This window comes from Gopherus evgoodei, chromosome 17, assembly GCF_007399415.2.
Source record: "Gopherus evgoodei ecotype Sinaloan lineage chromosome 17, rGopEvg1_v1.p, whole genome shotgun sequence".
Taxonomy (NCBI): domain Eukaryota; kingdom Metazoa; phylum Chordata; order Testudines; family Testudinidae; genus Gopherus; species Gopherus evgoodei.
Genome location: NC_044338.1, coordinates 8,793,681 through 8,810,621, shown reverse-complemented (window position 1 = coordinate 8,810,621; position 16,941 = coordinate 8,793,681). Strand labels below are relative to the sequence as shown.

Genomic DNA, 16,941 nt, shown 5'->3' with positions numbered 1-16,941 from the left:
AGAAAGCTTTAGAAGAGGTTGGGTAATTTAAAAATGAGTGTGTATTCATTATACTGACTAATGGGGCATGCATACAATATTATTTTTCTGATGCAGTTGTTAAAAGTTAATAGCTGGGTTTTTTTAAATTTTGTTTTAAATATACCACAGATTGTTTTATGAGATTTTGATTCCGGAGCAAATGATCTGTTTGGAGTTGCTGCATTTAAAATATGATATGATCTCTTGGTGAATGTCCGGTGGGTTTTAAGTGGTTGTACACGTGTGGATTATAAGCTACTGGATGCTTTCCAATCAATTAAAAATGTCAGTGATCATAAAGCGAAGACGTTACTATGAGCATAGTGCCATTGATCCTATTGCACTTTGCAAGCAAGAGGCTTGATCCTGAAGACGCTGTAAAACATACAGCACTTGTTGAAATGTCACCACCTCTGGGGTGGAGATTAGCTGCAGGGGAATTTGTGGCCTGTGTCTGATGTTTAGTATATGGGTGAGGTGGAGGGGGTAACAAGCTTTCTGCTTTGACAAGTGCTATGTCCATATGTAGGGTGACCAGATGTCCCAATTGTAGGGACAGCCCTGATATTTGGGGCTTTGTCTTATATAGGCTCCTATTACCCCGTCCTGATTTTTCATACTTGCTCTCTGGTTACCCTATCCATAAAGAGCAGATGGCACCTTGACTTTAAGGGCTGTTCTAGAGCTCCATGCTTGAACTGAGTTGGAGGCTAAGTGGCTAAATCAGGATGTGACTATGTGGTTCCAGGGGCAGTAGGTATTACAAACCCAGTGCTTGAGTCCATCCCTTCCTTCTTGTTTTGTTCTGACATGGCCCTCCAATATGGGTTCGTTCCTATAGGAATGCAGCAGGTTATTCACTGCAGGGAAATAAAAATAAAGGTTTTCATTTTCCTCAAGGGCTGCTGCCAATAGAAACTAAAAGAGGCTTGTGCACTCATAGCGTTAAATTCTTCTAATAGAGAAAAAGAGATTGTTCAGCACAGGTTGCCACTTGAAACCTCTGGCGGGCTGTAGCATGATTTGAAACCTATATACTTCAGTGATATTGGATTTTCTTTCTTTTAAGTTTTTGTCTAGGTTTAAAATTTCAGGTTAATGCCATATTACAGGAACTTGGGTAATGTATTTACACTGGGAATTTCAGCTTTGTTGCAACTTTCTGATTATTATTTTTTAAACGAGGGCCAAGGTTTGGAGTTCATTTAACCTTTGTTTCTACCACAGTGATTTGTTTTGAAGCACAGAGTCACAAGAGTAAATTCACCCTGTGCAAAGGATGGACATTACGCCTATGTACTACTGAAACCCTGAAAGTCGGGCTTAGATGGTGGTGGCCCTTCAGGACAACAGAGAATGTCACCCATTATGAGCTGATGGTCCCATCTCAGCTTTATAATTCAGAACCCTCCTGTTTCCCTGTCCTGCCATCTAGCCACTAGCGCGCAGTCATCCTGCATTCTTCTTGTTTTCCTTTGTTAATCATCGCTTTAACTAATTCATTGCAGATGATAATGCATCCACTAGGTAAAATGATTGCACAGTTAAGGAATAGCATTTACTGATAATTAATTGTTTCATTGCTTCTTTGCTTTTCCACAAGAGGAAGAAATAAATGTTTTTAGACAAAATCAAGTTTGTTTTCTCTCATCAAGCCAGATAGACAGGCATGTTTGAAATGGTGTAGCTCTTTTAAAAACCTGCAAATGAGTGTTGACACCATTGGATTGTTCTGTTATTCCTATTATAAAACCTGTAAATCCAGAAAGCTGTATGTCTATCTTGGTTAATCACACAAATCATTTCTTCATAAACCTGTATTTCTGCCTTATGCATGCAAGTGGGAAGGAGTAACCTGTTTCCTAGTTTGAACATGTAATGATTTTGGTGCGTTTTCTGGTGCAGTTATGCACATTAACTCTAATTTCCTGAAAATTCCCCTTCTCTTCTTGTTACTTGTAGTGAGACCTGAAAAAAATGGAAACTGAAATCCTCCACTGCAATATTCGCTAATGAGTTACTAATGATGAAGATGTTTCTGGAACTCAAACAATTAATGACTTGCAGAACTGGACTGGACATTTCATTCTGCTGGGCAAAACTGGTTCCCTGTGGTGTGCTGCTCTAATAACACCAATAATTACTTAACACAGTGTGGGTCCCTAGATTCCTGGGATGTCGTGTTTAGTCCGTTAACCACAAAAAATTTAGTTGCAACTGCAGTCCTGTGTAAGGAAGAATTAAACAGAGCAAATTAGAAGACAAATAAAGGGACCAGTTTGAATAAGATGATTCAAGATGCTACATGCTTGAAGAACTGAGTAAAATAGCTTTCTGAACAAAGGGAAATCTTCGGATGTTAATGTAACATAATTGTCAGATGTTGTGACTTCTAGGATACTTTGAAACCATTCTGAGTGGTAATTTATCTAAGGAGAGGTGTTGGGGGGAAGCATTCAACAGTATTAAAATTACTCTGTGTTCCTAAACCAATCAACTGGTAGGTGCTTAAACCTTGCTAGTTCACTCTAATCACTGGGAGACGCATTGAGGATAGCAGCGTTCTGTGAATTTATGAATAAGCAAACATGCATGCACAACTTCAAGGGCACTGTATTGCAAAATGTAGTTTGTTCGCTTGCTCTGAGAAGCATAGTTTAGTTTTAATTATTTGCTACTATGAAGTTTTCTAGTAAATGTAGTGTGTGTGTTAAAGCAATGGAAGGCGTGGTAATAGAACACTTCACTAGAGCAACTTAGCAGTTGCAGAATCTTTGCTGAGAATCAAAGTGAGGAGGGCCAGGTTTTGGGAATGAAGAAACAGGTTAGTGGCTGCAAAGTGAGAATTGGCAAGGTTTGGACTGTATTCCCTCATAACCAGAATCTCTGCGTTTGTAACATGCGACGGGCTGGATTCTCAGTTAGTGTTAGTATAGCAGCTCATGGAAGTCAGCAGAGCACCATCAATTCCTGCCCGCTGAGTATCTTCCCCCAGTGTCTGTGAACAAGATATTTACTTTCTCATGTGCAGCTGGTTTACTAGTGCAAAACTATTTATGTAAAATAAACTAGACAGTTGTGAGCTTATTTATCTCCCATCTCTTCACCATCATTTTGGTTTGATTTAAAACACGAGTTGCAATGGACTTATGAGTGCAGCATTCATTTCTGTTCATATGGTATTGTGTGCAGAAGATACATACTTCCAATATCGAAGCCAAAAAGACTTTTCTTAGTACTAATTTGGAGTTTGGGTTTGTTATATTGTTTTATTGGGAGCCTTCATGTTGTCTTAATGTTATATTGTTTTATTGGGAGCCTTCATGTTGTCTTTTGATATTTATCCATTGAGTGCTTGAAAGAAACACTGTGGTGCTTTGTGGGTTTTTTTTTTAAAAGATGGGTGAAAATCAATATGCATAGCTGTAGCTGGCTGCCAAGCTTCTTCAGTGTGGAGTGTCTCAGATAGCATGGACCCAACAGAGTAAATACAGTGTATAGCTGTCGGGCAGGCAGCATGCATCAAACAACCTTAAACTGGCCCAAATCCATTGCTCCTTTGAAGCGGCAGTAGAGAAAAGATGAGTGATCAGATCAGAGGTCTTAAACTTTAATCGTTTGTTAGAGGCCTCCGGATATCCTGATGAGGTATTTGAGGAAGTAATTCAGGAAGAAAGGGACAAATAACCACCTCCAAATCTTGGCTGACCCTTAGGTTCACTGTGTCAATATGCTGAAAGGACAAGCCAGGACCTGCTTTGATTCAAGAAACACTTACTATAGTGACTGCTTCCCTGTGAGAGCAAAGCCAGTGTCTTTTGACCCTTATAAATAACAGATGAGTAAATTTTTTGTTTGCTCAGAGGCAAACTTAAACAGAAAGTGCTGATACATGTTTGTGAAATCATTAATTTTTTTTATTCTTGATGCTAGTGGTGTTGGGTAAATGAGGAATCATTTTCTCTCCCTTTTTGAATGTTTCTTCTTTGTCGCTTAATGAATCAACCTTAATGGAGAAGTCTCGGAATTTAAGAAGAACTGAAATTAATAGGGTTCCATAGAAATGTAACAGGGTTCTGTATGGATTACTCCAAACACCTATAAAGTGTAATAGAGATTTATTTCTGTTCTCTGGGTTTTTGAGCCGTCCCGTAGCAAGGAAATAACTGTCTATAACATTCTATAGGATGGATCAAAAAAATCTATAGGAAGGACAGAACCCTATTCAATATCTGATATTTTGTCTCATTCTTGTAATATATAGGAGTTTTCCATAATGGCACAATAGAAAGTGTGTGTGTGTGTGTAGTTGTGTGCATTATTATTAATAATTATTTTTATCTGTGTAGCTTCTAGGAGCCATAGTCCTAGACAGGACTTCATTGTGCATGTGTGTGAATGGTGACAAAAATCCGAACTGCCCATAAAATGCCATAATTAAATGAAGCCTCTGTTGTTTTAATATAATTAATATTTTCCTTATACTTTCCTTCTTTCTCTCTTTTAATAAATAGGATTTGGCTTCGTAACTTTTGAAAATGAAGATGTGGTGGAAAAAGTCTGTGAGATTCATTTTCATGAAATCAATAATAAAATGGTAAGTTTTCCATTGTGCATGTCAGCAATAGAGAAATCTCACCATTTATCACAAAAACATGCTGTGCCCGTATGGTCCTTTGGGAAAATGTTCTCCACAAAATTAATTGTTTTTAGACATCCTGTGTCAGATGTTTGTCTTTATAGTGGGGTGAGCACCGGGTTATGAATTTCGCTTATTTAGCTCTTATTTTTCCCACTAACCTGAGGGCATATAGGGAGGTTTTCGTTAGTCAGGTACCTAGTAATTGTCATACTGGGTCAGATCGGTGACCTGTCTAGTGTAGTGTCCTATCTTGGCTGTGGTCAACGCCAGTTACTTCAGAGGAAGGTGCACTGAGGTTATCAGTAGGGTTGCACAGGTTGGGGTTATCAGTAGGGTTGCACAGGTGTATCAGAGAACAAGAATTTGACTCAGCAACCATGGGTGGTGAAGATGATCCAAATCGGGCCACTTGATTATTCTCAAATGCCATCATCTTCCAGTAATCCAAGTTCTTGTCTCTCTTCTCCTGATTATCCCACTTTCCCCAATCTCCCCTATATAACATTTTGCTATTGGGAAGAGAAGTACAACCTCATTTATGGCCACCGGTTCGGCTTCTCAACACAGGAAAAACAACTGGAGTAGCTACTGCAGAATAAGCTAACTCAGATCAATTTCCCTGTGTAGACAAGCCCCAGTGCTGCTTAATACTGTAGCTGCCCACCAGAGGGAGCCAAAAAGAGTCATGGTGCACTGCTGTCATGCTGATACCATGTAACCTCATATCTCTTTGAAAGCACCTCCAGATGCACGTGTCCTAATACAGGAGCAAGGTGACTCCTGAAGTTCTTCTAAAGACCAGTCTCCTCCTGGGTAGAGGGTTGCTCGTCAGCAAAGCCACCTAGCCAGATGAAAAAAAAATTGTATGGAATAACTTTGATATTTTCAGTTAAAATATTCTTTTTCCTTTGTCAAAACATCCCTTGCTTCTCAAACATGTATTCAGATATGCATTGTATAGTGGTCTGATATGTGTTCACAGACTTTAAATTCAATAATAGAGCTTTTAGTGTGGATAAGATCAAAGCAATCTCATTAGCATATGCTAGAGGCCTGATTCAATATTTGACTTGCTAATTTTTCCCAGGGCACTGAAATAATATTCTTCATATTGTTCCTCACTGCAGTGTGCATCTGAAATGAAAATAACATCTCCTTAGCATTCTATATGTTGAGATGTCAAGCTCAGACTTTAAAGGTGGGGGCTGCACAAAGAGGACGGCTCTTACTTTGGGTCTGTTAACTTTAGTGCCCTTTGTGCCTGTATTAGGCTGTCTTTCTTAGACTGGTTTATTCAGAACCTTTTCTTTTGGCCAATTACATTTTAGTGTTTCCCAGTAGTTACCAATGACCCTTAGAAATGCAGAGTGAAACAAATATGGGCTGAAATAATGCCCCCCCAAATGCTTTTTCTTTTGTATATTAGCTAAATGATGTTCATCCTAATAAGCCATCCAATTAATTGTTTTCTTTATTAAAAAAAAAAAAGAGAGTTAAAGCTAAAGGTAAAAGTGTTAATTTAAACGAGTGCAAGACTCACCAGCTGGTGGAGGAAAAATAGTCTTTTCATATCCCTTTTTGCAGGGCTTGCTTTATTTCCAAAAATCCCAAACTGAAAACTGCAACAAATCAGTCTTGTCATGTGACACATCAGATCACTTGTGTAATAGACTGGGACTTGGAAATCCTTTCCATGCCAATGCACCTTCTCTGCATGTAACAATGGCCCTCTATGCAGATGTTTTTATATAATAAAGATCCTAATCAGGATTGGGGACTACTAGGTGCTGTAAAAAACACAGAGGTATAATAAATAGCTCTTATGTAGCACTTTTCCTCAGTAGATCTCAAAGCACTTTACAAAGGAGTTTGGGGAAACTGAGAAACAAAGTGACTCTTTGGTCAGTGGCAAACCGAGAAATAGAACTCTGCTTTCTTGAGTCCCAATTCAGTACTCTATCCACTAGACCATGCTGCCTGCTAAGTGACCATGATAAAGATTCACAGAAAGCAGTTAAAGTGAAGGGTGTGTATGGTGATTAACTCCTTGTAAGGGCACACCCACAGGAACTTTCAAACCCCTGATAGAACAGTACCTCTCACCCCCTGACTACTTCGTTTACTTAATAGCCTCTTATCTTTGTCAAATGATTTTCAAAAGTTTGAATAAATGACATCAGCCAGTTTTCCTTTATTTGCTGTTTTGGTGATCTGCTCAGAGAATCCTAATGAACGAGAGGTGCATAATTTTCCTTCACAAGAATTCATGCTGCTTTGTCCTTATGTCACATTCATCTAGGTGTTTTGTTGTTCTGTTTTGTAATTATCAGCCAGCAGTGAATGAAATGTGAAATTTGGAATGATGCAGAAAATAGCTGGGAGATTACTTCAGTTATTTCACACTATGTGGTTTTTCTTAGATTCAGATTCTTAGCTGATGTAAATCACCATTGCTCCCTGGATTTCAATGCTGGCCCTCAGTGAGCTACTTAGTGTAGTACAGATATGAGATGAAAAAGAATTGTGCGTTAGAGTCCAGTTTAACTTCAGTAATGTCGCGTTGGCAGGACAAAGTGAGTGAGTGGCCTGAGACACTTCATTTGATACGTTCATAGTGGAATGTCGGTCTGTTGTAGAATTTCAAACAAATTGCGTAGGGTTTTTTTTTGCTGCTTGTGTGTCTTATGTATTTATACACGATGGGGAGATTTTAAAAAGCACTCAACCTTGGCCTAGTTCTACTGTCATTGAAGCTAGTGGAGTTTCACTATTGACTCCATTGGACGCAGTTTTAGGGTATCACCAGTTCTGCAGGGATAGAGTTAGGTCAATGCAGGGTGCTTCTGAAAATCCCACCCTTTAGAATCTAATGTGATGCAAATTTTCCTGCAGACATTATTCTTGCTAATTGGATACAGCGGCATCTGTGGAACATTCCTGTGTCTGTCACAGGTTCTAGCAGTCAAACACAGACACACGCAGTGGTATGTAAGCCATGCTTTCCTTGTTGACCAGTCTGCAAGTGCAGGGCATTAGGAGGATGGACCTGAACTTCTCAGTTCCTGCAGTTACTCAGCAGTTTCTCATTCCCTGGGGGGTTTGTACAATACATAGCTCTCAGTGGGCGTGATGTTGCTGCACCCCTTCCTCCTGGCTTCAGTGGGGAGTAGGAAACAGTTTTCAGCTGACATTCAGCTTCCCTACTAGAGCTTCCCTTCTGGCTTTGGTTGCATGCAGTCCTGTCTTCATGGGGAAAGCTCAGTGACTTTCCACACTCCTTACCGACTTTCTTCTAGAGACTCTTTAGTTTGCATGTTCTCTTCCTGCTCCTTTCCGTACTATGGTAACACCAGAAATTGGCCTCTCTATTCAGCAGTGTCCATCTTATTGTCTCAGCCAGGCAGCGGTCAGACAAACCTAGTAGTCCGAGCCAGAGTCTGCAGTCATGAGACCGGAGTCGAGCTGCGTAGGTCAGGATACCAGGAGATCAGAGGCAGGAGACAAACTGGAGATCAGAACCACGAGTCAGATGCCAGGAGTCATGCCGGGTTGGGATGCCAGGGAGCAGGAGCAGGGTGGAGCCCAGTTGTTCGGCCAGCTTCCTGTTCCTGCTGCTGACTTACGTAGGGCTGGTGGGCCGATCAGCCTCTCTGAGATTGTCAATTGGACCTCAGGAGCAGAGCCTCAAACTGGGGCTGGTCTTCATGGGTCCCAGTTAAGCAATTGTCAGCGGACTGCCAGGTGGAGGGCTGGAGTGCAGCTGCTCCCAGGAACCCTGCAGACCCAGATTCGAGACCTGTAGGTCATGCCACTTACCTACTTCTCCACTTCCATGTATTTCAGAGGCTAGCTGGCCAGCTCCTCCCCTTCTGACTTCTCAAGACATCTTCTGACCTCCCTTTCTGGACTAGACGCTCCTCCAGTGCTGCTGTTGCCATATTTACTGGGCCTGTAACCCTGTGAGGCTGAGATACACCAGACTAACAAAAACGCCTCGCCTTTGGCAAGAACAGGACTGCCCAAGGAGAGAGGCAGAAACTAGCCAACTACCCTCTGGCGGTGCTGGGATGCCCAGTTAAGAGTATGCAATGTCCCCTGAGCCTTGCCCCAGAAGGCAGTTCAAGGAAAAGGAGGACCATTCTTTAGGGGCAAGAGCCCCCAGCCTCTAGTTCACTAGTAACACTTAGATTTCAGCTAGCTTCCGGTTCCACTGTGGAATTTTACCCAGCTATTCTCCCACACTCCCTGGGTGAGGAGGGGCTGGGAGACCTGTTAAAGGATGCCTGAGGAATCCCAGGTTTAGGGCCTGTTAAGGAGCTTTGCATTGAGCATGGGATAAAAAAGTGTGGGCCGTTGTTTGGTGTCATGGATAATTAAAATGAATCCTTATAAACAAAACATGTCATACCTACTCCGTCCATGATACAAAAGCCATGATGCTCTGAGCATCTTTTTTTGGTAGCTCCTTTCACTGCACTAACTTAAAAGCTGCCCACGAGAGAGTGGATGATGCATGATGTAGGCACAGGACTGAGTCACTGCATTGCTGATGTGTCTGTGAATGAATTACCAGATCCACAAAAGAGAGCGAGAGCTGGTGTGTGGGTGGGAAGGGGAGCCGGTGCCGATGCCTAAAGATGACACACAGCTAGTTATGGAGTGCTGGGAGAGTACTTAACTTTAGCAGCTAGAAATCCATCCTGGGCTGACCACTGGGCAACCCACTGGTAAGTGCATGTTATAGATCCCCCGGTGTGCCAATTTGCAGGGGATACATGTTGTTGCAGACCCCATCTACAGAGCCTTGGTGGTTAAGCTCAAGCTGTAGCAGCTCATGCTTTGAGTTCTGGAGGTCCCCTGGTCTGTCAGCGAAGAGGGCAGCCATCAATACTGCACCTCCAGATTTAGCAACCAACATTCATAATGTTGAGATCTCTCTCTCTCTCCCTCCCATCTTCAACAAGTTGTCATTCTACATAGTGGGAAAATGAAGGTAACTTGGCTACTGTTGTTTGTGAGCCTATTTCTAGGTTCGCTTCTCACTTGTAAGCTAATTTTAGCTCATCCATTCTGCTTCTGTTGCCATTTATAAAGCTTAGAATGTCAAACGTAATAATAAATGAGTAGTATGAAAGCGAAAAAGAAAAAGCCAGAGAGGCATTTAATAAATGATGTGGGAGTAAGATTATCTCCAAACATTTAAAAAAAAAACAACAATTCCAGGATATGCTTTTCCTATACAAGTAGGCTATTTTGCAAATAGAAACGGAGCATGTTGTCAGTGAGGGGTGGGGATATGGTGGGAGTGATTCTCTTTAAAAAATAATTTTGCACAGTGGTGTAGAATGCAGTAGATATTAATATTTATCATATATGTTGTGGTAGCACTTATTTGACCACATCTGGGCTCCATTATGCCAAGGGCTGTGCAGCCAGAGAATAAACAGCCCTTGACCCAAATAGTTTACAGTCTAAAAGTTAGAACAGGTGGATCAGGGTAGGAAAAGGGGATCGCTGGCTAACAAAAATAATAGGATGGTTTAGCGTGGATGAATACACACATTAGCTATTGAATTTCTCCCAAACTTCTGTTTATCCCTTCATATACCCATAAAGTCTAAGAGAATTTAGCACTTTGGAAAACTGGCCGTGGTTTGACAGCGCTGGAGGTCCTCCGCCCCTGCTCCTTTCTGCCAATAATATGCACAGCAAAGGCAGCAGCAAAGCTAAACTTGTCCACAGTGCCACCTCTGTTTAAGCCCTGTCCTTGGAGGTACCTGCCTCTAGGGATTAGCCATTAGTTCAGCCAGAGTGGGCTGTCTGGTTCTTGGGCTCTCTGCTGAGACTGTCAGAGAGGTTGCCACACGTGATGGATGTTTTTTTTCACTAGAAGCTTGATTTGAAGTCAGGGGAAGGACTCTGACTTCAATGGGCTTTGGATCAAGATTGAAATACTGAAATGTGGCTAATTCATCCATTCATTAATACATAGGAACCACCAACCAGCATTCTGGTGGTAGTGGTAACTTCCTGCTCTGAAGTGGAATAGATTAAAACTGCCAAACTAGAAGTTAGCTGTACAGTCCCTGAAATCCAATCACCAGATAGCGATCAAACCAGCAGACAAAGTAAACACTATCTTAGTCCTTAATCACAGTGACTATGTCAGCAAGGCCAATAGACAACTCTGGCACCACTGAGTCTATCAAAACTAAAAGAAGACCCCACACACACACATGCACACACCACAGTTCACACATGAATTTAAAGATACTGTGAAATCCTTCACAAACAACTCTACAACCCATCCTAGGGTTCTACATGCTTCCTAAGATACACAAACAAGGGAACCCAGGCAGACCCGTCATACTGGGCCATGGCACTCTTACTGGAGGAAAATCAGGACTGCATAAAGGGCCAACTTGCTCCAAGACACTACTGACTTCCTCCAGAAACTAACAACCTTCTCCAGAACACCATGCTTGCCACTATGGATGTCACCTCCCTATACACCAGCCAGCATGACAGCATTGCTCCCTGCCTCACATACTTACAAGATAATGTACAGTGCTCAAAAATCCACCCCAAAAACATTGCCAAGATCATCCATTTCATCCTCACCCACAACTTCACATTTAGCAGCAAACATTTTGCCTAAACCATGGGAACAGCCCTGGTATTCAGATGGCTTCACAATATGCCAACCTCTTCATGGGCCCCCTTGAGGAAGAATTTCTGGATAAATGCACCACGAAGCAAGTGATATACCTGAGATACCTACGGTGATCTTTTCATCCTCTGGACAGAAAACCTAAACTACCTCATAGATTTCTGAACACCATGATTAGTTTCAATACTGGAACTCTACAAATAACTATAAGAAACCCACAGATTGCCACAGTTACCTCTAAAGATACAGCAACCACTCCAGACACACCAAAAAAATCTGTTATCTACAGTCAGGCACTCATATACTACAGTATTTGCTCCAAAGAAAAATTCCAGGATACGCATTCAAACATGCTTATTCACTAAATAAGGACCCTCCACCAGAGAAGTAGATCACATCATGAAAAGGACCCCCCAAATGCCCCAGGAGAACCTGCTTCAATAAATGGGGAAAAAATCCACTGACCAAACATTCCTAGTTGTCACCTGTCACCCCACACTGGAACCCATACGGGGTATTGTCAGACAATTACAACCCATACTTGGTGAGGACCACATCCTGAAAAAATCTTTCCTGACCCCCCTCTTTTGGCCTTCAAACAACCCCCCCAACCTCATCGTCAGAAGCAGGCTCCCCACAGGTCAGGACCCACCAACTCAAAGTAGCACGAGACCCTGCCAGAACAACTGATGCAAAATCTGAAGACACATCTTCACTGCTACGATGATCAATACCCCCCCACAACACAGCTCTCAAGGTTCTTGAGTCCTATACATGCCTAACACAACATGTGATGTACCTCATCCAATGCCCTAAAAGCCCCAACAATAATCATGTGGATGAAGCCAGACAATCACTACGCTCTTGAATGAACTCACACAAAAAAATGATAGAAGACCAAAACACCACATCACCCATGGGCAAACACTTTTTTTCACAAAGCACTCACTCCATATCTGATCAATACTCATCCTCAGAGGAAACCTGCACAACACCTTCAAAAGACGAGAATGAGAATTAAATTCATTACACTACTGGATACCAAAAATCATGGACTGTCTTCATGGCTCATTACAACAATATGTAACACACACCTACCTGCTTACTCTTAATGGCCCACTTCAGGCTCCTTGTCCATAACGGTCTCTTATTGCTACTCCATTTCAAGTGGCTTCCTGCAAACGTTACCTGCCCCCACCCCCATACTTAACAATCTGTCCCAATTTATATTTAGTTCAGACATTGATTTCCTTCCCCAGACCTGAAGAAGAACTTTGTGTAGTTTGAAAACTTGTCCCTTAAATCAACATGAGTTGGTCCAATGAAACATATTACCCAACCTAGCTTGTGTGTCTGCGATCGGGGACCATCTCGGCTACAACAACTTTGCAAACAATCTCAGTTATAACTGCCAACCTAGAGCGTAAAAGCTTTGTGTGTCATTTGCAATCCCGTAAGCTACTCAGTCCCCCCTTTTAAAAGCTGTGGTTTGTTTTTAGTAGTTGTAGTAGAATAGTAAACTGAGTCCCCAGCTGAAATCGGGGTTCTGTTGTCCACAAGCATAATAAGGAGCAGTGACGGCCCCTAAGAGCTTATAATAACAGTAAACAAGACAGTGAAATGGTGGGCAGGGAAACAAAGGAGAAGAGACTTATCTGAAGTCACACAGCAGGTCAGTGATTGAACCAAGAATTCCATCTAGAACTCCTGCCTCTCAGTACAGTGCACCATCTACTAGACCAAACTGCCTGTCCTGCTAGTATTTCACTTCCGCTCTTTGCACTTTGTTGTTTTTCTTCTCCGTACGCACTATAGTTCTGAATGCATTTTAATAATGAGGAATGTAAAAGATACTAAGATTTATTGTAGGTGACAATATGCCCCCGGCTGCTTTACAGTTGAGGAGTGCAGTGCGGAGAAGCAGGCTTTCTGGGCACAATGTGGAAAATTAACTCTTTACAGGGTTTGTCTTCAAAGAGACTTACCAAGTGGCCTTACCGTCAGTGCGCATGCAGCATTTGAGAAACGATTGGTGATTTAATGTGGCCATAAGGTTGCAGTTGAATTGCAACCTTGGCTTTCCCTTCAGATATGTAAAGGGATATTTTAAAGGCCCACAGGTGGACGGGAGATAGCAAATGGAAAGTTATAGCCAAACTAAGTGATAGTGACTAGGACAGGAGAAGCCCTGCTTCTATATGCATGTAAATATATTTAGTTTTTGAGCAGTCTTGTATTCTGTTTAGTGCCTCAGTAACAACACTTTGTCCTTTTCTAGTACCTTTTATATGTAGATCTCAAAGCACACGCATTTGTTATGCTCAGCAGCGCTCTGCAAGATAGGTATTATCATTCCCCATTTACACATAGGTAAACTGAGTCACAAAAAGTTTTACATGACTAGATCATGTATCAAGTTAGTAGCAGAGCTTGGAATTAAACACAGGAGTCCCAACTCCAGTCCCTAGCTCTGACACGGGGCCACAGCAGCTTTTGATGTGTGTACTCCTTGTAGAAGAGGACTGCCTCTTCATTATGTGTCTATAAGAGCATAGCACGATGGGGACCCGACCCTGAATGAGGTTCTAGGCACTACTGTATTACTGCTACAGTTAATGTGTACAGCTAGGATGCCACAGATCACATCAAGTTGCAGCAAAACTTGGCTTCTTATCATGATCTCACATTCCAAAATTGCTTTCACCAGGCTATTGAGCCAAATACATTGCTAATGGTTCTGGGAGATTATATTACGCCAATGTTGTAGACTGCAGTGTGAAGCATCTGGCAGTAATGATATGCACTGGCTGCAGATGTATTCTTGTTCAGGCTGGTTGAAGGCCTGCAGGAGAGGGAGTAGAGGAGGCAAGGCTGGAGTGAAGTTGTTTTAGAAGCGAATGCTGTGGGATTGTTCAGGTTTGTCTGTTTTCTAAGCAATGCCGGACAGCAGCTCCCTCAGAGATCACAAGGCAGTGTAGGTCAGAATGCCTGTAACTTGAATGCCTTCCTCCAAAAGAAAGACACACAAAGACAACACAGACATGATGCATTTAACTGCTGCAGACTATGGGATATGCTGTGATTAAATTGGTTTTCAAAGCCTGCTGGATTGGGGGTGGGTGAGGGGCTTGCCAAGGGGGACACAGCAAAGAAGAGGGACTGCGCCAATGCTAAGATTTGTCAAGTACTTTATTGGACAGATTAGAGTGATCTATCCCAAGAAAATATGGAAGATGTTGTTCCATTCTGTCCTGCAGTCACTGACCTCCGAGTCACAGTCTGAGCATCTATTAAGTGATCAGTCATTCCATACTCCCCACCTCTGGTTTGCCAAACTTTGAAGGACTTTTTAAAAAAAACACAGTTCCTTCTATTGCCTTATGTAAATAGACCTTACAGCATTACTAGGTGAATATAGATTTTAGTATTACATGAACAGTGGTTGTGGCTTGCAGTTGCATGAACAACGTGGCATCTCAGAGGTAAACTAATCCAACTTGCTGTCAATTATTCCTTGTTGGCAAGACAAGGTTGCCTTGTCTTTGGGTGGCAAGCAGTTTTTTGTGCATTGTGAATACAAGAACACTCCCTCTCCCTTAGCTGCTTCTCCCAAAATAGCTCTGGTTTCTCTTCTAAGTTGTAGCCATGTTTTCCAAAACATCTTGGTGTTGAGAGCTGACAGCTCGTTTTGTTATGCTGGGTACAACAGGCTTTTCGCTCCCCATCTTGACAGCCCATGGTTCCAGCAAGTTTGCCTGCTCAGTCCTGACCCAAGAATACTCCAGTGTAATATTAATTCCCAAGACCAGACTAAACAAAAACAGTGAATTTTAGCTTCTCTGCTATTTTCGCCTTAGAGTTAAAACTTCCTTTTGTTAGTTAACTGAACCTGAAGAACATCCCGCATGCAGGGAAGGTGCCAAAATCTGGAGATTATTAAGGTGAACTGCAAACGCTGAAATGAAGAATTTGTTTAATATCCAGATTTATGGGCTGATTGCCCACATTAACCAGGGAGTTGGGAGTGGCCTAACTTTGAAATCTGTGTGTGTGTGTGTGTGTGTGTGTGTGTGTGTGTGTGTGTGTGTGTGTACACACACACTTTTTGAAATCCACTGGCACTTCCCAGTTCAGTAAAAATGTTCTAGATAGTATCATGTGATGTCACGAATACTACATGGTTGTCTTCAAATTCAACATGGTCCAGTGGATTTTATTTGATCCTAGCATGAACCATTTGCTACATGATGAAGCATGGGGTACATAATCAACTGCTCTGCCTTTCTCAGGTCAGCATACAATGGCAGCTTCTTCTGCCTGGGTTGGTAGTGACCAAAAGTTGTCACCATCTGATGCCCATTCAAGGACTTGTGTGGGATGAGTTTGGTAATCTCCACTGAGTTCCCAATGAAAAGGTCTGTCTTATCACAAGAAAAGAGAAACAACTCTGCAGCTGACAATGACAGACCTTTCTGCTGCAAGTGTCAGCAGAGAGGTGTGGTGACCATTAGGCCTATGGCAGAGGTCAAGGATCTACATCAGCATGGAGAGTGAACTACTGTCTGAGGCAGGGAACTAGCCAGGTGAGCTGAGTCTTGGGATCTGTTCTTGGTCTAGCTCCTGATCCACTGGAGCAAGTCACTCCCCCTCTTGGTGCCTCAGTTTCTCCATCAGCAAAACAGGGATAATAATGCTTTAGTCATTTTTTTGTAAAGCAGTTTGAGATCCATAGGTGAAAAGTGTTCAGCTGTCGTTAAAGGTGCTCCCTAGAAGTCAGACTGGGGACAAATTGACAGAGCAATGCAGAGAAAGCTGACATTGCCACTGCTTGTGCTGCACACTCCTTTGTGGTAAGAGAGTTAACCAGGGTTGCCAATCCAGCATCTTGCATGAGTATTAAATCCCCTCCCGGAAGGATCCATTCCCAGCTCACGGAAGAATGCTTAATCTCTTGAGATTATCTTTAGTGTTGATTGGGTATATTCATTTGCAAGGTTTTAAGAGTGGCATTTTTTTCCCCCCAGTGAGTTTTACGTTTTTAATTCCAAGTTAAAACTTATTTGCAGCTTGTTAACATTCTCCTTATGTCCTTGTGGGCTGTGAAAATCGTAAATTAAGATCATCTTTCTGAAACCAGCGGTAGTCTGTTTTGTAGCTGCAGAAGCTAATTACTGGGTTATTGTTTCTAATGGTGTTAATCCAAACTTCATTTTCCTGTTAATTGTCCCTCTAGCCAGACTAGATTGTTTTTTATCATTCTGAATATTTGCAGTGAAAACTGCTCTGAGGTGTAACCAATGACTCCATGACATTTTGAGCAGTGGTGAAGCTGAAGAATATGATTGAGAAATGAAATGATACACCTCCACTTGGATTTGCCTGAGGAAATTGAATTGGGCGTACTCCTGATAAATAGCCCTGTGATTAAAAACAACCAAAGGGAAGTTGCAGAGGTGGTTGCTGAACTTTTTCATCTGATACTTAGAGAGAACACACGAGAACATGGGATTGTGTTGTGTGCTTGTTGCCTGAGGAAGGACCCTGGCTTTTATAGGATGATCTGGGAGCAGTGAGGAGGTAACATCAAGGTTTTTTTCCATGGCCATTC

At 42.1% G+C, this 16,941-nt stretch overlaps 1 protein-coding gene across 16 annotated transcripts in view; it reads left to right on the top strand.

Moving 5' to 3' along the window:
* The window catches only part of MSI2 (musashi RNA binding protein 2), a 388,040-nt gene that overhangs the window by 285,918 nt on the left and 85,181 nt on the right, over positions 1-16,941 (top strand). For all 16 annotated transcript variants that reach the window (XM_030536737.1, XM_030536749.1, XM_030536747.1 and 13 more), the window contains one exon: positions 4,536-4,618. In XM_030536737.1, the coding sequence (XP_030392597.1) occupies positions 4,536-4,618 (83 nt within the window). The remainder of the gene's footprint in view (positions 1-4,535; positions 4,619-16,941) is intronic.